We start from the raw sequence: 24,710 nt of genomic DNA, 5'->3' as shown, positions 1-24,710 counted from the left end.
CTAATGGCCATAATTATAAGATCATTCTTGGCACGTTGGTAGTATTTAGTATTTCTTGCTCACCTGTTCACTTTCTAACATCAACATCATCAACAACAACAACAATAATTCAAATCAAGGCATGTAGTACACATGTGAGCAATTAAGAGTCTAAGGCACATAGATATTCTTCACAAAATTTGGCATAATAGCCTTCGTCTGAATTTAACTTGAAGTCGAACATTTCTAATGGACAGCCCATATTTTTAACACATCCTCAATTGATAACATAACATAAATAAAGCATTTGGAATACTTGTTTAACATATATCTTTCAACTCAATCTTACTCGGAATAGCCAATTTTATAATGAGCCACTTGGGACTTACATAATTCACATAAATATCGTGGGATCCAATTCTTAGAGAAGTGTTTAGCCAACATACCTCAATTGAGCTTCCTTAAACTCTAAAATATTCCGAAATTCTTAGCAACTTCAATCTATTGTAGAAATATAACAAAATGGACCAAAATTAGGAAGATGATTATGGTTCTAGCTCATTTAAGCATTTTATCAAACACTAGGTGTGCATTAAGGTTTCAAGGTCCTTTTATGGAAGATTCCATCATCTCACAACCCAATCTTTACTATTTTTAGCTCAACAATCTTCCTACACCCTTTGATAACACATGCATGTAAAATAAACAACTCTCATGCCCAAATATTATCTTGCTAATTACCCACTTCTAGACAAAATTCGAAATTGAGGGTTAGGGTGTAGAATCCTACCTCTAGGATGAAGACCTAGTGAGTTTACCTTCTTAATATTCCAAAACATGAGCAAGAATTGAAGAATAATTTGTTGATTAACACCTCCTCACTCCAGGGCACTCTCTCTCACTCTAAAATATCATAAATGAGCTCAAAATGGTCTATGGGGTGTGTTTTAACGGAATTGGGTCGGGTTTAAAAACCCCAAAAATGAAGCCCCGGAACAGGTTATGCGATCGCATAATCAATATGCAGACCGCATATCGGTCACATAATTGGTGACCAAAATGATCAAAAAAAATTTTGTGTCTGCGGTCACTATGCGGTCCGTATAACTGTTCTGCGGTCGCATAATAAGCACATAATAGTTCTCAACACGTAAAACCAATTCAGCACCACGAAACATTATTTTCTTTTGCAAAATTTTACGGGGCGTTACATTATCCCCCACTTAGGATCATTCGTCCTCTAATGAGGGTAAAAAGCTATTATTAGCATCTTATGAAACTCAGTTTTCATACCACACACTAGCAGCCCCAAATTTGACTAACTCCCTAAATTTCCAAATATTTCGCCAGAGTTTCCTTTGTAACAAGGCCTATCCACCTGTCAAAAAGCCCCAGGAACATATCCTTAAACCATATACATAATCCAACTACGTAACATAACACAAATAACATGAATTGTGGCCTCACAAGCAATTATATTACCAGAACGAAACACCCTTAACACCAAATGTACAAGTCATACATAAATCATAGAAAATATCTCTTAGCATTTTCATAAGGCACAACTCATAATTACATGGTTATTTAAATAAATAAGAATACTTTTTCTTCATTTCTTCCACGGCCTCCCAAGTAGCCTTTTCAACCTGTTGGTTTCGCCATAACACTTTCACGGATGCAATTTCTTTGTTTCTCAACTTTCGGACTTGCCGATCAATAATAGATACTGGAATCTCTTCATAAGTCAATTCTTCATTTACCTCAATAGTCTCAACTGGAATAATGACTGTCGGGTCTCCAACTACTTTCTTCAACATAGACAGATGAAACATCGGGTGTACTAATGACATCTCAGGTGGTAACTCAACCTTGTACGCCACCTCACCGATCCTCTGAATGATTTTGTACGGTCCGACATACCTCGGACTCAATTTCCCTTTCTTACCAAATTGCATTACCCCTTAATGATTTTAATGTTTCCCATGGCCTTATGCACGAGGTATAGCCCTATCAACTTTGCTTCACTAATTTCGAACCACCCAATGGGATATCTACATCTCCTACCATATAAAGCCTCGAACGGTGCCATCTGATGCTACCATGATAGCTATTGTTGTATGCAAATTCTATGAGTGGTAAATAATCATCCCAGCTACCTTTAAAGTCTAGAACACAAGCAAGCAACATATCCCTAAGCGTTTGCATAGTCCGCTTTGCCTGCCCGTTAGTCAGCGGGTGAAAGGATGTACTAAGATTCACCTGAGTACCCAAACCTTGCTGAAATTTCTTCCAAAAATTAGCTGTGAATTGTGCTCCCCGATCAGAAATGATGGAAACTGGGGTGCCATGCAACCTGACTATTTCTTTGGTATACAATTGAGCATACTACTCCACTGTGTGGGTAGACTTAACCGGCAAAAAGTGTGTTGATTTCGTAAGTCGATCCACAATCACCCAAATTGAGTCAAACTTGCGCGGAGTGCATGGTAATCCTACCACAAAGTCCATATTAATCATTTCCCACTTCCACATTGGAATTTCTATGTTCTGTGCCAACCCACCAGGTCATTGGTGTTTGTCCTTCACTTGCTGACAGTTTGTACACTTCGCCACAAATTCCGCTACATTTCTCTTCATATCATTCCACCAATAGACTTCCTTAAGATCACGATATATTTTCGTAGAACACTGGTGCACGGAATACCTAGAAGTGTGAGCTTCAGTCATAATTCTTTCAAGGAGACCATCCACATTTGGAACACATCGTCGCCCTTGGTACCTTAGTGTACCATCATCCATGGCAGGAGAAAAGGCCATGGTCTTATGTTTATGAATCCCCTCTTTCAATTGCATCAACAATGGATTGTTGTATTGCTTCTCTTTGACTTCCACAACAAGCGATGATTCGGCCCTATTTTGCACAATTACCCCTCCTTTACTAGAGTTCGTAAGGCGAAATCCAAACCTAGCCAATCGATGAACTTCCTTGGCCAATGGCCTTTGATATGCCTCCAAGTGTGCTAAGCTACCCATAGATTTTCGGCTAAGAGCATCCGCCACAACATTAGCCTTCCCCAGATGGTATAAAATATCAATGTCATAATCCTTGAGTAATTCAAGCCATCTTCTCTGCCTCAGATTCAATTTCTTCTGTTTGAAATATATTAAAGGCTCTTATGGTCCGTGAATATATCCACATGGACCCCATATAAATAATGACGCCAAATTTTCAATGCAAATACCACTGCCGCAAGTTCTAAATCATGTGTTGGATAGTTCTTTTCATGATTCTTGAGTTGCCTAGAAGCATAAGCTATCACCTTCTCATGTTGCATTAATACACACCCAAGCCCGATTCTTGAAGCATCACAATATACCACAAATCTGTCTATACCCTCTGGTAGATTCAATACCGGTGTCGTAGTCAATCTTGCTTTCAACTCCTGAAAACTCTTTTCACAAGCATCTGACCATTGGAATATAATTTTCTCCTGCGTCAATTTAGTCAATGGAGAGGCAAGAGTAGAAAACCCCTACACAAACTTTCTGTAATATCTAGCTAAGCCTAAGAAACTATGAATCTCTGTTGGAGTTGTAGGCCTCGGCCAATTTTTCACAGCTAAAATTTTCTGAGGATCAACCTTAATCCCCTCACTAGATTCTACATAACCCAATAATATGACCGATTCAAGCCAAAATTCACACTTTGAAAACTTTGCATATAACTGGTATTGATGTAGGGTTTGCAAAACTACCCTAAGATGATCAGCATGGTCTTCTCGACTTCGTGAATATTCAAGAATATCGTCAATAAACACTATCACAAAAGAGTCGAGGAATGGCTTTAAACTCGATTCATAAGATCCATGAAAGATACTGGGGCGTTTGTTAGCCCAAAAGACATCACCAAAAATTCAAAGTGCCTATATCGGGTTCTAAAAGTTATTTTCGGAATATCCCGCTCCCTGATCTTCAATTGGTGATACCTGGATCTTAAATCAATCTTGGAGAAGTACCTGGCACCTTGCAATTGATCAAGAAAGTCATATATCCTTGGTCGTGGGTACTTATTCTTGATTGTGACCTTATTAAGCTGCCGATAATCAATACACATTCTCAATGACCCATCTTTCTTACTTACAAAAAGGACCGGTGCGCCCCAAGGAGACACACTTGGCCGGATAAAACCCTTTTCTAACAAATCTCTCAATTGTTCCTTTAGCTCCTTCAATTCTATCGGTGCCATTATGTAGGGTAGAATAGATATAGGATGCGTTTATGGCATCACATCAATCCCAAAATCAATCTCTCTGTCTGGTGGGATCCCAGGGAGTTCATCCGAAAAGACTCCCGGAAATTCATTCACAACAGGAACGGACTCAAGCGTAGGTGCCTCAGCATAGGTGTCTGTAACTCGGACTAATAGTAAATACACCCCTTGTTGATCATTTTCGTATCCTTAAGGTAAGAAATAAACCTACCCTTCAGCACTACATCATCACCCTTCCACTCAAAAACTGGCTCGTTTGGAAATTCAAACCTAACAGTCCTGGTTCGGCAATCAAGCTTGGCAAAACAAGAATAAAGCTAATCCATCCCCATTATCACATCAAAATTGACCATTCTCAATTCAATAAGATCGGCCACAGTGTCCCGACCACGCAACGTGACAACACAATCCCTATAAACCCGCGCGGCCAAAATAGACTCACTAATCAGATTAGATACAGAGAACGGCTCATAAAGTTGTTCTGGTTATATCCCAAATTCCATAGCAGCATAAGGTGTGACATATGACAAAGTGGAACCGGGATCAATAAAAGAATATACATCATGAGATTGGACAGTCAATATACCTGTGACAACATCTGGAGAAGCTTCTAAATTCCGGCGACCCCTCATGGCATAGAAATGGCCGGATCCTCCCGAACTCTGTGCTCCACCCCTAGCTACACCATGCCCTGCGGGTGTTGGACTGCCTCGAGTTGGAGGAGGTGTTGCAGATGTAGTAGCTGTAGAACTGGCTGGCTGTGCCATGCCCCTACCCGCACCCTGGCGGGACGAACGACAATCCCTCTGAATGTGACCCTTCAATTCACATCCGTAGCATATTGGTAAGTCCATATAGCATATACCTAGGTGCATCTTTCCACACCTAGGACATGGGGGTCTCCTCTTCTGCCGGAATCTACCACAATGACCACCTTACTGATATGAGCCCTTGTTGCCCTGATTGGGCCTGAAACGACTCTACTACTGACTGGGCCCTGATGGCGGTGCACTAGCCGAAGACTGAGCAAAGGACTAGGATGGCCCTAACGACCCTCCCCTGAATGTTGACCTGCTACCACCAGAAGAACCACCAAAGTTGCCCACAGACCGGGCCTTATTACTACCCTCTCGCTCCATTTTGTTACTTAATTTGCGGGTCTCTATGGCTTGAGCGATGTCACCATCTTTTCATAGTTCATATCAGAATTCAACGCAGCTGTAGCAGCCTCATTAATTACCAAGGGACTAAGTCCCTGCACAAAGCGGCGCACTCTAGCCTCCATAGTGGGCAACATGTAAATAGCATACTTAGACAGGTATGGACGTCATAATACCAATTTGTAAGACTCTACTAGACACTTGCTCATGACTCGTAGAATCTATGAACCTAGAGCTCTGATACCAATTTATCACTACCCAAAATTCAACCCGTTGTGATGGAACCTAATCCAACCCACTAGGTAAGCCAAATAACAATAAAACACAATATAGTGATAATGATAAGAGTCAAAAATAAAATAACTGAATTTTACACAACTCCCCAAAAACTAGTAGTACAAGTCATAAGCTACTAAGACTTAAATTTTACAAAATCTGAACTGAAATAATTACAACATATGTTTGGATTGTACATGAAAAGCATTAAAATCTAAAGCTACCAAGGACAAGTGATAGCCATAACTGGACCGCAGGTACATCTTCAATGTCAGCCCTCGCCATGCACAGAAGCATCAACACTAAGATCTGCACAGAAGGTACAAAGGTATAGTACGAGTACAACCGACCCCATGTGTGAGCACCTAATTTTAGGTGTGACATCATGTACTCAATAAATATCCTAACTAACCTCGGCGAAGTACAAGAGCAAGAACTATAAATGATACTCACCAATGCCTATACAGTTCATAACCGCTTTGACGCTCAGTATTTGTCTCCACACAGTCCATTATAAATATCATTAATTATGTATGTACATTCATTATGGAATAAATGATGCAAAATAACACATTAACCTTTATGTGCAAAAATACTCCTTAAGCAATGGAAAGGAAGAATTGAAGAATCAAGACAAAAAAAGGAGTAGCGAAAAATCAAATGCAAAATCAATGAGGGATTTGGTAGAAGATCAAGGAGGATTTTATAGGAAGGACCTTAATCAAAGTAAATCAAGGGCACGAACCTATACACTGGAGATTCCTCCATCTAAGGATGTCAATCGAAGGCGGAATCAAGGGATTTGATTTGATACTTCAAATAAAGGGAATATCTGCTCAATAAAGAAAAAATACAATTAAGACCACAAGTCAAGGCAAATCAACGAAAGCAATATCCTATTCTTGGAAAGAATCAATCTATTATTCCTCCTAAGATTAACTCCCTTGAGTTTGCAACTTCTCAAGATTTACAAGACAAGAAGACCTCACAGAGTATAAATACTCATTGTACCAGCTTGGAACGGACATACTTTGATCGAACAACTATCAAATCTTTTTGTTCTACTCCAAACAAATATTATAGTGTACTCTAGATCTACTATGTAACTAGGGAGAGAAGAAAGAGACAAAAATCACTGGTGAGGCATTTTATCAAGAAGCGAGACATAATATAGTGACTAAGTTATTGGTGTAAAACTACATCAACTATCTTGTATCGAGAAACTTCAAATACTGAAAGAGAACACCCTTGCAACCCACGGGGACTGGACGTAGGATTCACATTGAATCCGAACCAGTATAAAAATCCTGGTGTCTTTAATTCCTGTATTTTTACTTTGATGTCTTTACTTTGGTAAATAGTCAACTACTTAGGATACAAAAAGAAAAATCGATAATTCACCGTCCCTCTTGTACTTTCAATATATATATATATATATATATATATATATATATATATATATATATAAAAGTACGAAGACCTTTAGGTAAAGTTACTAAAATATCCTTCAAAAGTTAGATGACCAAACTACCCTCTAAATTTAAACACCCTCTTCCTTGCTTAAAAAATTGAAGAATAATATGAAGAGTTATTTGCATTGAATAACTCAGTAAAAGACCACGTTCAATCCACTAAAATCTAATACAAACATAAATATAATGGGAACGAAGGGGCGGAAGTTAGGGAAGAAAAGAAGAGAAAAACCCATAGATTCTGTGGATTAGCTTGTGCAGGACATAATTTTACTCTCAACCTCTTTTTGATGGTTGAAGTCTCATACTGCAAATTTATTGTGTAAACATTCTTTTATTGTTCTCATTTTTTAAGGAGACTTTTCAAATGTATTCTTAATCACTTTATTTTTTTCAGTTATGACATTAACTCTTAAAAAAGCAAATTTGGTGGATCAATACATATTTTTTTCATCTTAAATTATATGGTATTTCAATTCTTCAGGTGAGAAAAATAAAGAGGGCGAGTGAGGTGTGACTTTATTGTTGACAACCAAATCTTTTGTGTTTTTATTTTTATTTTTGCAATTTGTACTATAGATATCACAAGGTAAAATTTTCAATGGATTTTGATCTTATCCAACTACACTCGAATGTGGAGTGACTGTTAAGTCCAAAATTAGGAAGAACAAATAAAAATTAGAGGAAGTCGGTACTGGAATCTTCATGTTAACAAAAGAGTGCTAGAATTATTATTTGTCAATAGTAAGGGAGTTATTGTTCTGACATGTATTACATAAATTTACTATCTTAGTGAAATATGCTGAAATTAGTAGATGATCGAGCGGAATCTGCCAATAAGAGGAAAATAAACTAGAACTAAGGATTATTTAAAAAAGGCCAAATACATAAAATACCACCTGATTTTGTAGTCAAATCCCTAACACGCGTGTTGACTACGAGAATAACTTTGTATGCCTAACCTTTCAAAAGTGTGTCTATGATACCTTTTTTGACCCATGACAAGCGCGTGTTTTACATCGAAAGTAGGCGAGTGAATAATTAAAAAAATGCATTTGAAGCCTCATTTTAGCGCCGCGTAGTTTTATTTTCTCCATTTTTTTCTATCATCATCTTTGAACATAAATAAACAAGGAACAGCAATGGTGAAGAAATCACCAAAGAAGAAACCGAAGAAAACCCAACAATGATTAAGAAACCTTACATCTCGATTTCTTGACTCGCAAATCCAAGTCATTATGCATCGGGTTAGTGAAAATTGATTCAAAATCAACCTCAAAAAGTCACCGTTTCTAGGTGAAAGTGTAATTTTTTAGTAATTGTCGGTCTGGTTTTCTCGGGTATCGGAGGAATTGCCATCTCTGGGATTTTGTGATTAAAAGAAGTTAGAGTTTGAAATCCATCATCAAAGCTTGTTTGAATGATTGTTTCTGTTTGTTTTTTTCCCAGTGTTTTCACAAATTTTGGGTTTAGTTATCTTTTTTCATCTTTTTCTGATCAATTTTTGGTCAAGCTTTCAGCGTTCTTGTCCCTTTTCCGGCGATGAAAATTAGTTTTATGGCCATCGATGGATCTGGAGAATTATTGGGAAGATAATGAGGACAGAGGGTGGGCTGCAGAGGGAAGTCGACGTGCAAGTAATGCTGGAGGAGGAGCCAATGTGGAGGGGGGGATTGGGGAAGATGATAAACCCAGGGGGTGGGGGTATAGGGGAAGACGCATAGCAAAACAAATTTTAACGTTGTAAATTGGGGTTTGTTTTAAGTGTATATATTTTTTTTAGTTACTACACGTGTCATACTTGGATTGGCACGTGTAATTCAAACTCTATAAGAAGAAGTGGTCAAGCACCGAAGAGGTGTGTCATAGACATACTTTTGAAAGGTTGAATGTGCAAAGTTATTCTTGTGATCAACACGTGCATAATAGGGATTTGACTACTAGATCATGTGGCATTTTATGTATTTTGCCTTTGAAAAAATAACTTTATACATCTCCATGCAACTAATAATTCAAACAAAAGCTCTTGAAATGTGCATATCGTTAAATATTTGTTTTTGATGTGAAATTTTTAATAGTGATGATATAGAATCACGTGCAAAGTATGGTAAGTTCGGTCATTTTGTGCATTCAGCTAGATGTTATGTGAATTATGTGATCAGGGATTCTTTTCTCCATTGAAAATTGAAATAACCACTTAAAAATAAACATAGTTTTTGTAATAGCATTTGGAAATGAAAACGTTCTTCAATAGCAGTCCTTCCTGCGCAAAAAAAAAAAAAAAAAAAAAGCCCAAATAGCTTATGGCAAATCGAACATTAAATACGTCGCACTCCCACTTCTTTGGACCTGTTTTAACTACGAAATTTGTGATTCTTCATTGCAAAAGATTCTAACACAAAGAATAAACCATTTGTTCTATTCTCTCCATTTCTTTTACTTTCCTATACTTGTATAGCGTGCAATATGATATGACGTGTGGCTGACTAAAAGGAGGACACGTGGAATCCAAGATGAAATGGCTGAGGATCAAACGCAGTAACTGCGCTTGTCACCGAAACGGATAACGTTCATAAAAGTATATTTAATGCTCTGTGCCCCGTAGAATTTACTAAGGAATATTCTACAACATTAAGAACGACGGTCTGTTACAAAAAATTTGGCATTTACGCTCAACGTTACATATTCATCAATGACCCTCATAATTGACATTAAAGGAAGACACGATCCTAGGACCTTCTTCCCTAGACATAGCTATAAATAGTGATATCAGTTATCATTGTAAAGGACACGAAATTTCTCGCAAAAACATATATTATATTCTATACAAAGCTTTATACAATTGCACTCTCTTGTTTTTTGATCCCATCATTGCTGTGTTCGGAAGCTGTGTTCACGAAATCACTATCTTATCTATTTCATCTACATTCGAAGGCTAAGTACTGCATATTTCTTCGATTATTATATTATTTCAGGATTAAATTAGTTCACTTGTATATAAATCACGTATAAATTCAACTGAACAATTCTACGGGTAAAGAGTTTGGCGCCCACCGTGGGGCCTAGACAGTCATGCAATTAAATTGATCCTTGCCTCTTTTATTAACGTGTTTAAACTATTTTTGTCTTAGAAAAAATCGCAAAAAATGGCAGATACCACTGTTAACGATGCACACAACCCCGAAATTCGAGGGGATCAACCTCATTTCGAGGACTCAATCAGTGACACCCACAATGAGGGGAATGACGCCACGCTGGTGCATAACAGACGGTACCCTCGACATCTTCGGGAAAGTAGCGGATGCTGTGAGGATCCTGCAAGAACAACAAGCAATCATTTTAGGCCATCTCGCGCGGCAGGATCAGGTTATGACGGAACTGAAGCAGGCGCTATCAGGTGCTTCGAATAATGCGAACAGGCGCGATCTGATTCCTCCCGTTGTTCTCGCAAACCAAACAACACAGAGAATCGATAACAACACTCCCAGGGGTGAAGTCGGCTCCGGTGGGGCTGGAGGGAGCATATCAGGTCTTAACAATGAGAACGATTCATTCAAAGATGAGCTTTTACGGTTCATGAGGGAAGTAAACGTCCGCATGGATCAAATCCCGGGCACACCACTAGTATTGAAAGGCCTGAACTCGAAGAAGTATGTTCAATTATCGTACAAGCCAAGTGCGGCACCAGTACTAATCCTGAAGCATTTCAAAATGCCTAAAGTTCCAAAGTATGATGGAACTTCAGACCCACGGGAACATATTACCACCTACACAACGGCGGTGAAACAAAATGATCTAGCTCCTCACGAAATTGAATATGTGTTACTAAAAACATTTGGCGAAACCCTCATGAGGGGAGCCCTAACGTGGTATTCATTACTGCTCGAGCAATCCATAGATTTCTATGAGATGCTCGCGGATTCTTTCATTAAAGCTCACGGCGAGGCTAGAAAGGTGCATGCCCAAAAGGCCGACATATTCAGAATCGCACAAGGAGAATCGGAATTGTTACGAGGGTTTGTCACCCGGTTCAAGAAAGAAAGAATATTGCTCTCGACGGTCCCGGATGAATGGACAGCTGAAGCATTCACCAAAGGATTGAATCCGAGAAGTTCAGATGCTTCCCGTAAGCTGAAGGAGAGCCTGCTTGAGTTTCAAGCAACAACCTGGGCAGATGTTCATAACCGGTACGAGTCGAAGATAAGAATTTAAGATGACCAGGTCAGTTTTACATCATCCGCCAAAGGACGGGAGAAGAGTAGAGAAAAATCAAAGGAAGAATACGATGCGGATAGGCGGACTACGAGGGGTGAGTGTTTTCCCTACGAGCGTACCGAAGGCCGTGGCAGAAATTTTTGAGCAGCAAACAAGTTCACCATTGACGAAGGGACTGGCCACGGTCGAAACAATAGATCACTTCAACATAAACAAACGTCGGGGTCTCAAGATCTTTCTTACCCCAAGTTATCAGAATATAACTTCAATGTCAGTGTAGTGGAGCTAGTGTCAGCCATGAGAAACATTAAAGAAGAATGATTCCCGGGACCTATGAGGACCAATTCCAGCCAGAGGGATCCCAATTTATAGTGCGAATACCACGGGACGAACGGTCACCGGACAGGGGACTACCGACATCTTCGGGAGGAGGTGGCATTGCAATTAAGGAATTGTCATCTCCGAGAATTCTTGAGTGATCGATCTAAGAACAATTACGGTCGCAACAACGCAGAATCTTCGAAAGCAGGTGAAGAAGCCCCACGTTAGACGATCAACATGATCTTTGGGAGGAATGAAATTAATGGGGTCACCTTTTCGGCAGCAAAGAAGACTAAAATATCTATAACTCACAGCAAAAGTCTCCGAGAGGATGATATCACTTTCATAGAGGAAGACGCGGATGGATTGTTGTTACCATACAACGACGCACTGGTAATCTCTTTAAATATTTTAGATTTTAAAATTAATCATGTTCAAGTGGATCTAGGAAGTTCGGCTAATATCATACAATGGAGAGTATTGGAACAAGCTAAACTCACCGAAAGCATTATTCTGGCGACAAAACTCCTCACTGGATTCAACATTGCGAGCGTGACGACCCGGGGAGAGATCTTGCTGCTCACAAATGCTGAAGGAGTAATGAAAACAACTCTCTTCAAAGTAGTGGATGGTGATATGGGATACAACATCATCTTAGGAAGGCCATGGTTACACGAGATGAAAGTTGTACCTTCAACGTATCACCAATTGCTGAAGTTTCCGATGCCCGAAGGAATCAAGCAGATAAGAGGTGACCAACCGGCAGTGAGAGAGATGAATGCAATCTCAGTTTCCAGTAGCAAAGGGAAGGAGCGCACGGCATAGCAATTACAGGAACTGGCGCCTACTCCTGAGTTAGAAGAGGTTATTCCAGGGGTAGAATCGTTAGAATAATATCAGGTGCCGAGATATTTCCAAGTTTCTAAAGAAACGGACGCAACAAAATCCACAGCGGAGGAACTAGAGCAAGTGGCATTGTTTGAAGAATTCTTAGAAAGAAAGTTTCACTTGGGGACAGGACTGCATCCCAAGCTCAAGTCTAGTTTTATTGAATTCCTTAAAATTAACATTGATTGTTTTGCATGGTCGCACGAGGATATGACAGGTATCCCGACAGAAATAGCCATGTACAAGCTGAGTTTGGATCCCAACGTACCACCGGTACGGCAGAAGAAGTGCCCTATTGCAGAGACCAGGAATAAATTTGTCAAAGAAGAGGTAACCCGCTTGCTTAAAATCGGTTCAGTCAGAGAGGTAAGATATCCAAACTGGCTAGCCAACGTAGTAGTAGTTCCTAAGAAGAATAATAAATTTTGTATGTGTGTAAACTATAAAGACCTTAATAAGGCATGCCCGAAAGATTCGTTTCACTGCCAAATATCGATCAAATGATTGATGCCACGGCCGGGCACGAACTGATGAGTTTCCTTTATGCTTATTCTGGGTATAACCAAATTAAGATGAACCAGGAAGATCAGGAAAAGACTTCATTTATAACAAATTTTGGTACATATTGTTACAATGTAATGCATTACGGGTTGAAAAACGTCGGAGCCACTTATCAACGGCTCGTAAATAAGATGTTTAAAAAGCAAATAGAAAAAATCATGGAAGTTTATATAGACGATATGCTCTTTAAGTCTTTGAATGCAGGTGACCACCTTAAGCATTTGCAAGAAACATTCGATATCTTGAGGAAGCATAACATGAAACTTAACCCCGAGAAGTGCGCACTCGGGGTCAGCTACAGTAAGTTCCTGGGGTTTCTCGTCTCACAAAGGAGAATTGATGTAAACTCTGACAAAATCAAGGCCATAGACGATATCCCGGATCAATTAACAAATATGAAGGAAGTCCAAAGACTCACAGGAAGGTTATCATCTTTGAGCAGGTTCATTTCCCGCTTCTTTACATTGCTCAAAAAGAAGAACAATTTCGAATGGACGTTAGAGTGCCAGCAGGCTTTGAGGGACCTAAAGAAGTACTTATCAAGTACTCCATTTCTCTCGAAACCGAAAGAAGGCGAAACATTTCTAGTAAGGGTGTTCATAATAACCCGAAAAATCGAACCAAACCGAAAACCGAACCAAACCGACTAAAAAAATTGATACTTTTTAGGTTTGGTTTGGTTTTGGTTTTAAATTTTAAAAACCGATCAAATTTGATTTGGTTTTGGTTTTAATAAAAAAAATAACCAAAAAAACCGAACCAAACCGACTTTAAAAGTAGCTATATAAATTTATTATTACACCTATATATATGTATATTTTTATATAAAGTTTCTAAAATTTTATGGTACATATTAGTCATTTATATTTTTAGTCTAGTTCTTTGCTATTATAATAATCTAATTCTTTGCCTTCTAGTTTGATTTGTAGTTTTCTTTTGCTAAGTACAAGAATTTATTTCATGTTAAAAATAATTAATTTTTAATTGAGTACTTAAATTATTCATCACTATTTGAGTCAATTATCATCAATATATCTTGGTAAATGATAGATTTCTCAAAGAGCAATTAGTTTGATAGTGTTACGTTGAAAATGTAGTCGCCGGAATATGCGTTTGGTAGTGTATGTCTCATATTTAAGAAAAACCCGATAAATAACCGAAAAACTGACAAAAACCGAATCGATAAAAAATCGACTTAATTGGTTTGGTTAGGTTCCAATATTTGAAAAATCGACTTACTTGGTTTGGTTTCTTTTTAGGGAAAAACCGACCCAAACCGAACCATGAACACCCCTAATTGCTAGTCTACCTCGCGATTTCAGAAATTGCGGTAAGTGCGTTTTTAGTCTGGGAGGATGAAGGTATGCAGTTTTCTATTTATTATGTTAGCAAAATTTTAACGGGAACAGAAACTCGCTACCCACATTTGGAAAAACTAGCCTTCGCTCTCGTAGTCGCCGCTCGAAAGTTGAGGCCCTATTTCCAATGCCACCCAATAGCTATGGTGACTACTTTCCCATTGCGGAATATCCTTCATAAACCCGAACTCTCTGGCAGATTGGCCAGATGGGTCATCGAAATGAGTGAATTCGACATAGAATATAAACTGAGGACTGCAATTAAGTCATAAGTCTTGGCTGACTTCGTGGCCGATTTTAGTCCAGGACTGCTGCCTCTAGCAACCAAGGAGGCAGTAATGGTGTCAGAATCGGCATCAGGGGTTTGGACCTTATTTTCAGACAGAGCCTCGAACATAAAAGGGTTCGGGCTCAAAATAGTTTTAATCACCCCTTCGGGGGAAACCTTAAGGCAAGCCATCAGCACGATCCCTTTAACTAACAATGAAGGAGAGTATGAAGCTCTGATTGTAGGGCTCGAATTGTCCTAGGGACTTGATTACGAGGTTATAGAAATCAAATGCGACTCACAGCTGGTGGTAAATCAGGTTTACGGGATCTTTGATACCAAAGAAGAACGTATGCAACAATATGTGGTAAAGGTCTAGGCTCTTTTAGCACAATTCTGTGAGTGGTCAATAACTCATATCCCGAGAGAGGATAATGTAGAAACGGATGCATTAGCAAACTTAGGTTCATCGACGGAAATAAAAGGACCGGAGTCTGAAATGGTGGTACAACAGATGAGCTCAGTCCTTGATATGGATGGTTACTACAAGGTGAATTCGGCTAGTTTGGTCTGGGATTGGAGGAACAAAATAATCAACTACCTCGAGCATGGAAAGTTGCCCGACGATACCAAAGCATCACGGGCGCTAAGCACCAAAGCTGCACCTTATAGCTTCAGGAAAGGCCAATTGTATAGAAAATCTTTCCAAGGCCTACTGGCCCGGTGTTTAGGAGCATTAGAAGCTGACTATGTCATGAGATAAATCCACGAAGGGATATGCGGCAATCACTCAGGCGCAGAGTCTTTGGTGCTGAAATTGGTACGGGCAGGATATTACTGGCCTCGCATGGAATAAGACGCCAAATATTTCGTACGAAAATGTGATAAGTGCCAATGTTATGCATCACTAGTACATCAACTGGAAAAACCCTTACATTCGGTTCTGTCCCCATGGTCATTCATGAAATGAGGGATGGACATCGTCGGACCGCTTCCACCGGCTCCCGGAAAAGTAAGGTTTCTTTTAATTTTGACTGATTATTTTTCTAAATAGGTAGAAGCAGGTTCTTATCAGAAAATAGGAGAACGCGAAGTGGTCGATTTCCTGTGGGAAAATATAATTTGTAGGTTCGGAATACCAAAAGAGATAATATGCGAGAATAGGCCACAATTTATCGGTGCAAAAGTAACAAAGTTCTTCGAAGACCTGAAAATAAAGTGAATCACATCCTCACCTTATCATCCGAGTGCAAACGGTCAAGCGGAGTCAACAAACAAAATGATCATTCAAAACCTCAAGAAAAGGTTGGAAGCAGCAAAAGGCAAATGGCCCGAAAAGTTACCCAGAGTCCTATGGGCCTACCAAACAATGGCCAAATCAAGTACAAGAGAAACTCCTTTTTCTCTCGTGTACGGTGTTGAAGCCCAAATCCCGGTTGAAGTGGGCGAACCCACTTTGAGATATTCTCAGACAAACGAAGAATCAAACGATGAAGTAATGCTAATCAACTTGGAACTACTCGAGGGACGGAGGGACTTGGCGCATGTAAGAATGGCAGCTCAAAACTAGAGGATGGAGCGATATTACAATCGGAGAGCCAACTTACGTTGTTTCAAAGTAGGAGACTTGGTTCTAAGCAAAGTAACACAAAATATCCGGGAGCTCAATGCGGGAAAGCTAGGTCCAACGTGGGAAGGCCCTTACCGGATTTCAGCTGTCATTGGAAAAGGTTCATACGAGTTGGAGAACCAGAATGGAGACTAGTTGCCCAGCAACTGGAACGTGGCACACCTCAAAAGATAGTATTTCTGATGAACAACACTCAAACCGAAAGTATGTGTTGCACTCTTTTTTCCTTAGTTCAGTTTTTGTCCAGATTGGGTTTTTCTGGCAAGGTTTTTAACGAGGCAGTGACGGAAATCTTACTACGAAGACAACACTAATAAGACCTTTGATAGCAAGGCAAACAAACAAGCTTCCACTCGGGGGTGATTAGGTAATCTTTTGTTCGATAGCAAATTCCCACCGGGAAGTTAAGTTTGATACCGAACAGAGGATACACGACCGTTCATGGGCAAAAACCGCCAGAGGACTGTTAGGTATTCTTTCACTCGATAGCATGAATTCCTAAGGGGAAACAAGATATGTTACCAAGTGAAGGATTACCTAACAATTCATTGGTGGGACCTTCGAAGATACAAGACTTCCAGTGTTCCAATTCGCATTCTTCGCATTCAAACACTAGGGGGAATGATATGAGGATATGGCAATAATGACTGCCACATCAACCGGGAAAGAAAATCCAGAAACAAAATGCATCATCGGGACCGGAGACTGCGCAGCCAGCCCCGTAGAAACAACTTGTACAAAAGAGCCACAAGTAATGGCAATTTCTTTTCTGCATAGAAAAATGCTTATGTAATTTCTGAAAATAGAAGGAATAAATGAAATCCTTTTAATTTTATATTGTTTCTTGTCTGAACGATGAGCTAACTTTGTCATTTGAAAGTTAAACATGTACTTCAAATATTAGTGCCGTAATGAACAAGAGATGTCCTTCTCAAGAGCATCGTAAACATAATAGGGACCTCTCTTATAAAAACCCTCACGTTAAAGGGTTGGTTCCATAAGAATCAATGCCCGGAATCCACAATGCCATCAGGGAAAAATACACCCGAAACCGCATATGAAAAGGACGCAAAAAGCAAACTTGCGCAAATATTCATAAAAACCCTCACGTAAAAGGGATAATACTCTGAACCAAAATGCTTCGAAGAAAAGGCATCCGAGACTACACATAATAAAGTGTGAATTGAACAACATGCGCGGAATACTTGAGCAAATGCAAAAGTTAAAGGCTTGCATGGATATTCAAACGAAAGTAAGACTTAAATGGCACTTGAACAAAAAGAAGAAAATATATCTTTATTTACAAGAACGGGACAAAATGTTACAAGTGCAAAATGGGAAAATAAAAAGCTAAACTGCAGCGCCTCCAGAACCAGGAGGAAGAGAAGTATTTGCATTGCCGGGAAGAATAGGTGGTTCCGCCGATGGCTCAACACTTTTTCCAGTTTGGTCTTCAGCCTCATCGCCTTCCGATCCTTCTTCAATTTTCAAAAACTCATAACCGGAATCTGAAGAACCTGGAGCATCAGACTATGCCGGGAGTCCATTTTTTGCAGCCAACTTAAGCTCTCGGGCCTTAGTAATTTCGGTATCAACATTAATAATACCAGTTTTGGCCTCTTCCAAGGTTTTCCTCCTCATGCTATATATGGAATAAGTTTTTTCAACAATAAGGGAAGCCGCTCGGCGCTTAAGTTCATATTTTAGTTGAATAACCTCGGCAGAAAGGTTTTTCCGGACGAATCTAGCAGATTTGAGGCTGACGTCAAGCCCACGGACAATTGAACTAAAGAGCCTATTATTCTCGATAGTTTTCCTGTACTTCTCTTCTAGCTGGGCATGTTTCACCTCCACAGTAGTAAGCTCTTCACTTTTGGAGTTTAGGGTTGCCTCCAAGTTAATCACTCTTTCAGCAGAGGTAGCCTCATGGTCGGTTGCAGCAATAACGGAGTTTTGGACTTCTTCCCATTTGACCTTGGCCTCATCAAAATTAACCCTCAGCGGCCCAATTTCTTGGCTGAGGGTTACTACTTCTTGCTCGCTTTGCTGCAAACGAGCCTCCAAAACAGTGGCCTCAGTAGCTCTGGTTTCTAGTTCCGAGAGGCGGAGAACAGTCTGGTCTCGTTCCGCTAAAAGTTAATCCCGTTCAGAAGTAAGTTCTTCCTTCTCACGAATCAACCTTTGAAGGCCCTCAGAGGAAAGAAAGTTGGCCTATAAAATAAGAGGAGAAAAAACATAGAATACATTAGTTCAAAAGTAGAAGAAATAACAGAGAAAAGAAGGAACGTACCGTCACGGCATTATGCATAGCATTGTTCAACAAACACTCGCTCGAGAGTGTTTGAATCTTTTCCCAATATTTTAGGTAATTAGCAAACTCCATCGGCCGTGATAGCAGGTTGTATCTGGTAGAGACCGAAAGAGTAATGTTCCTCCTTCTTTGTGGATTTTCAGAAAGAGCAGCATAATTTTACCCTAAGTTCCCATGAACTGGGGACTGTGGAAGAGTAACACCTTCTTTATGGTTAGGTGTGGCCGATGGATATGATGTAGCAACCGCTGGTGGAAGAGTAGATGAAGGCGAAAATGATGTAGCAGTTGCTGGTGTTGGTGAAGGTGGAGATGAAGCTGATGGAGTTGAAGAGTGAGAAGTAGTTGCATCAAATGTTGTGTTGGTTGTTTGATACTCGCCAAGCAAAGATGGAAAGGACCTAGTACTCAGCACCACAGCACCGGTTGCAGCAATTGGGGCCCGAAAACGGGAGTTGGCATATTCTACCAAATCAGACTCTCCCCAAAGTGTCGAGACATCGTCTTCAGTTGGTGTAACTATCTCAACAGGTCGAGCATCCTGTTGAGATGATGAGGATCGTCGCCTTATCAATAACTTCTTCATCATCATCAATCATCATGGTGTCTACGACCGGCCCAGAAGGAGGACCAGTCATCATTTCCACCGGAGATGATTCGGGGGCATCAACCTTTGCCCTTTTATTCTTTTCCCCAGCCGCGGAGGAGCGTCTTCTCTTTGTTTGTTTATCCTCCGGTCGGGGACTCCGTAAAGAAATATTTGCACCTGAAACAGGCCCGAAGATACCTGTCCGAGTAAGTGCTTCCTAAAGCAGCCTTGCTGCATTAGCAGGATCAGCCAGAATGTCCTCCTCGGGGATAGCAATAGAGCCCGCAGGTAGACCTAATTCCATGAACAAAGTTAGAAGGGTTCAACCAAGTTCTTCATATACAAAAATTGAAGCAAGGTAAATTACAGTTACCATGATGTTTGGCCTTCCACCCGTATTTAAGGGCTAGTTCATTCCACGAACGAGCTTCGGGCGTTGTGACGTCCAAAATATTTTGAACCCACCAGTTCAAACCTTCCACCACCGGTGGGAGCCATTGAGTTGCTGAAATATGAGAAGGGTGAAGAGATGATACGGCCATAGAAGAATATCTAGTAAGAGGAATATTATACAAAGAACTTACGAGTGCGGTTCCAAGCAACAGGAAAGGATGAAGTCATTGTCGGAATGATGTCGTTAGTGGCAACTGTAAAGAACCTCTCCATCCACCCATAGTCGTTGTCATCATCCATGCTAGACAACAAAGCATGGTGGCCATGCTTGCAAAGGTTTATCATTCCCCCGCGGAAGATTTTAGGGGAATAGAGATTCATCACATGAGCTAAGGTTAGATCCTCCCCAGTTTCTTAGCACAAGCGTCGGAGTCAGGCGATCGTCCTCCACACTAAAGGACTTACCTGTGCCAAACATACCTAGTAGCGAAGGCAAAACTCCGCTATCACGGAATCAAGCTCTCCGCTCAAAGAAAATGCACCCAAAGTAAAGGGATACGTGAAAAAATATGTAAAACCTTCCTTGGGAAGGGTCACTTGCTCTGATAGATCAGGAACGATGATTTTCAACTCATTGCAGCGGCAGTCTTCCTTCACAGCCGGAATACTGGAAGGACGAATGGAAGAAGGGTACCTACTAACAGCCCATGTACGAGGGTTAGCAGTAGGAAATCTCTCTTCAAAATCCTTCAAAGTACTAAGCCTTCTTGGGATGATGGAATCCACTGTTGGAGGAACGGAATCCTCGATTTTGTTCTTATTCTTCGTAGAACCACCACGTTTGGAGGAAGAAGCCATTGGAAAGGAAGAAGATAAAGAGTTTGTGTTTGAAGAAAATTAGAAAAAATATGGAAAACACGGATGCAAATTAGAAGCTCAAGCAATTGTAAAATGCAAAGGAAAAGAAAGTTGCATATGAGTAAAATTTTGGCGGCAAAATTCATGGCCATGAGTATCTCGATAACCAGCTAAAGTTGTGCTGAATCATGGGATGACGCGTATTTGCGGCATTAAATGCGGAGAGACGTGCGTCTAATCAACTGTTAGAGACCTTCAGAGGGAATTATAGTAATTTTCACCAAAAAGGTGTTTCTACCAACTTCTCGCTAACACAAAGTTATGTCACCGGAAAGCATGGGGACTATCTGTATAGGGTAAAATATGATATGATGTGTGGCTAACTAAAAGGATGGCACGTGGAATCCAATATGGAATGGCTGAGGACCGAACGCATCCACTGCGCTTCTCACCGGAACGGACAACGTTCATAAAAGTGTATTAAATGTTCTGCGCCCAGTACCATTTACTAAGGAATATTCTACAGCATTAAGAGCGACGGTCCGTTACAAAGAATTTGGCATTTACGCTCAACGTTACATCTTCATCAATGACCCTCATAATTGGCATTAAAGGAGGGCACGATCCTAGAACCTTCTTCCCTAGACATAGCTATAAATAGTGAGCTCAGTTATCATTGTAAAGGACACGAAATTTCTGTCAAGAATATATATTATATTCTATACAAAGCTTTATACAATTGTACTCTCTTACTTTTTAATCCCATCATTGTTGTGTTCGGAAGCCGTATTCACGGAATCACTATATTTGCTATTTCATCTACATTCGAAGGCTAAGTACCGCGTATTTCTTCAATTATTATATTATTTCATGATCAAATTAGTTCACTTGTCTAGAAACCACATATAAATTCAACTGTACCGCTATATGGATAAACAATACTCTTATTTTCTCAACCACGATGATTATTTAGCTCCCTACCTACCAATCAAGAGAAAATTACGAACTAGCACGTAAGCTGGAGGAATAATAGAAGACATTCAATAGCCTGTTGAATGTCTTTTAAAGGTGCAAATAAAGTTATGTAGTTCAACTAACTGACTAAGAAACCAATTATAGAGATCATCTTAGATTATCATGACGTTTACTTGACACAAAATTAATTGTAATTTGAGAATCAAGTTATAAAAGAAGCATAAAGAATGAACAAGTAATATGTGGTACGTAGTTGGATACCGAAAAGATGACATTTGTAGAATTGACTAGTCTCTTGAAAGATGAAAATCATTAACTATCAATTAGTTGATTAGCATTACCCCAACTAAACAGTTACTGGCAGCTTTCCCTCTACTATAAATTATGGTATTTGAATATTTTAGAGAGATTGACAAAGTTAGCCACTCGGCAAAAACTATAACAATCACTAGCCCACAATTATATATTACAACTAGTAGCCAAAAACAAATAAATTATGTTAACTAGCTTCTCTATTTCCCGTTTTTTACTATTTACAAGAGGTTAAATTGTCATAATACTTTTTTTTTGTCTACAAATCCTCATAATACTCGGTTATGTTTCCTGAATGGTAACTACTAACTATGTCTGGATGAAAATGGAGATACTATAAATTTAACTACTTCAAATTAAATTTATCAAGTCAACTGTCGTAGAAACAATCTTACCATCTTTTCTCTCTTTTTTTCCTTTTGAAAAGGATTCTGATCCAGAATCTATTTCAGTATTTATTAATCTATTATATTATGCCAATCATGTCTTGTTGAAAATGGTTAATAAACAGCACATTAACAATGACATCTATTATATTATGTCAATCTTGTCTTCTTTCTAGGAAACAAATCATTCACCCAAGAAAACAATTGTAATAAAAATTAATAATACAAACTCTCGGCACTTCTTTTCGGGCCAAAACTCCAAAACTTTGATATTCCACCACTTTCATTCTTATTTTATACAAAATTTCATCTTGCCTTACAAAATTCTCCTAGTTCAATTTATATATTTTTTCAAAGATTCTATAATGTTCACAACTCAATTCTTCTGTTTAATTTACATTGTTTCTCCTTCTTCACAACAACAATCAGAATGGATGGTGACACTGTATAAGTCAGTGTATACTGACTAAGTATACTGTACAATAAGTGTATACTTAATGTAAATTCACTGAATATATACTTCTTATACATTATATATTAAGTATACATAAATGATACACATTTTATACAATAATTTTACATGATACACTTTTTGAATTGTAGAAATTTTATGATTGTTCTTTCTCAGATAACTATGCATAACGTTGAAATATATACTAAATAGACTATCACTATATAATTTTTATACAACAGACTGTCACTATATAAAATATATACAACATAGACTGTCATTATATATAAAAATATACTAAATAGACTGTCACTATACAAAATATATACAAAATAGACTGTCACTATACAAAATATATACAAAATAGACTGTCACTATATAATTTATATACAATATAATGTCACTATACAATTTATATACAATAGATTGTCATTATACAAAATAGATTGTCACTATACAAAAATTATACAAAATAGACTGTTACTATACAATTTATATACAATAGACTGTCACTATACAAAATAAACTATCATTATAAAAATAATATACTAAATAGACTGTCACTATACAAAATATATACAAAATAGACTCACTATACAAAAAGTATACTAAATAGACTGTCACTATACAAAATATATACAACATAAATTGTCACTATACAAAAAATATATATATAATAGATATTTCGGGCTATTATATGTAATATGTTTGGGCTGCAGGGACATTTTGTGTCCATGGAGAAAAACATGGGCTATTAAAATTTTAAGGGGCTATAGAGGGTCATTTACCCAATTTTAGGGAAAACTATGCAAATTACCTATTCAACCCAAACTAATTGCCCGTATTTACCCATTCTCAAAAGAATTACAAAAAATGCACACTCTACCAAAATTAATTACTCGCTCGCCCCCCTCTGCGTAAAAGACATCTCCACCAAAACTCTTCTTGTTTATTTGCTAGCTAATAGATTGTAAGCTTCTCCTCCTTTCAACAATTCTCCATTTAAAATCTATGTGGGTGTTTTAATCAAGACTGTAATCAAATCAATTGACCCGAAATTAGTCAAAGAGTAGCAGACCTTTTAAGCGTGAGGTATATTTCTAGATTCCAAATCTAATGAGTCATATTGTTTTAAGTTCTGGCAAGAAAGATCCTTTCCTATGAGTCGTTGCAAAGAAACCTCATCTTGGTTTGTTTCTTCAATGGTTCTCTCTGGCAGTATTATATAATCACAGTTGCTCGTCATCTTTTTGTAATGTATATAAAAGATTGGCGAAGCTATGGTGGTTCTCGATTAAGGGACAATGATAAATTTTTAGGTATTTTAAGTGGTATATGAAATGGGTGTTATTAAAGTCTTTTATCAAAATTCCAGATATGATTTTTATATGTGTTTGAAGACGCACCATTATTGAGCTTTAAGTTATTTAACATGAATTATCAACTTGAAGATTTTGTTGTTTGATTCAAAGTGGGTGTTATAATATGTTACATGTAGTACCTCTGGGAAGATTATACTGAATTTTGGTTGCATTTGCAGCTCATTTGAGGTGATTATTGGAATTAAATTTTTGAAGACCTTCCATTGTTGAGCTTGGAGTTTTTTAATTTGAAGAAGAAACACAATTACCCAACAATATATCATTACAGTATACAATATACTATAAAGTATATTGATATATTATACAGTTTACTACTACAATATAATTTAACAGTACATACGATAGTATTTCTACAATAATATACTATAATAGTATACAATATACTGTAATAATATACAATATACTACAATAGTATATAATATGCTGCAACAGTATACCATTATAATTGGACTATTTTTCAGATTTTAAAATTTTCAAGCCCTTGTTCAAATTTTAGATGATGTTTTCATGGTGGAGGTTTTGCAGTAAATTTTTTAAATTTGGGTTAAAGCAGAGTTGAACTGGAGAAGAAGAATTTGTACTATATACCAAACTGATATACTATATACCATTTTAGAATATAGTTTATTCCAAAGGTATATTGTTACAGTATACTA

The 24,710-nt window shown here is 38.5% G+C and overlaps 1 protein-coding gene across 1 annotated transcript; it reads left to right on the top strand.

Annotated features, from left to right (window-relative positions):
- The first annotated feature begins 10,400 nt into the window (after positions 1-10,400).
- LOC138892796 (uncharacterized) lies at positions 10,401-11,369 on the top strand. The gene has a single exon (XM_070176535.1). It carries the CDS (start codon positions 10,401-10,403, stop codon positions 11,367-11,369), a length of 969 nt encoding a protein of 322 aa, XP_070032636.1.
- The last annotated feature ends 13,341 nt before the right edge of the window (positions 11,370-24,710 follow it).

This window comes from Nicotiana tomentosiformis, chromosome 5 (assembly GCF_000390325.3).
Source record: "Nicotiana tomentosiformis chromosome 5, ASM39032v3, whole genome shotgun sequence".
Classification (NCBI taxonomy): Eukaryota; Viridiplantae; Streptophyta; class Magnoliopsida; order Solanales; family Solanaceae; genus Nicotiana; species Nicotiana tomentosiformis.
This window is presented reverse-complemented; position numbering and strand designations above follow the sequence as displayed.

Coding starts and splice junctions, on each gene's coding strand:
- LOC138892796 (XM_070176535.1), top strand. CDS start 10,401: ATGACGCCACGCTGGTGCATAACAGACGGTACCCTCGACATCTTCGGG.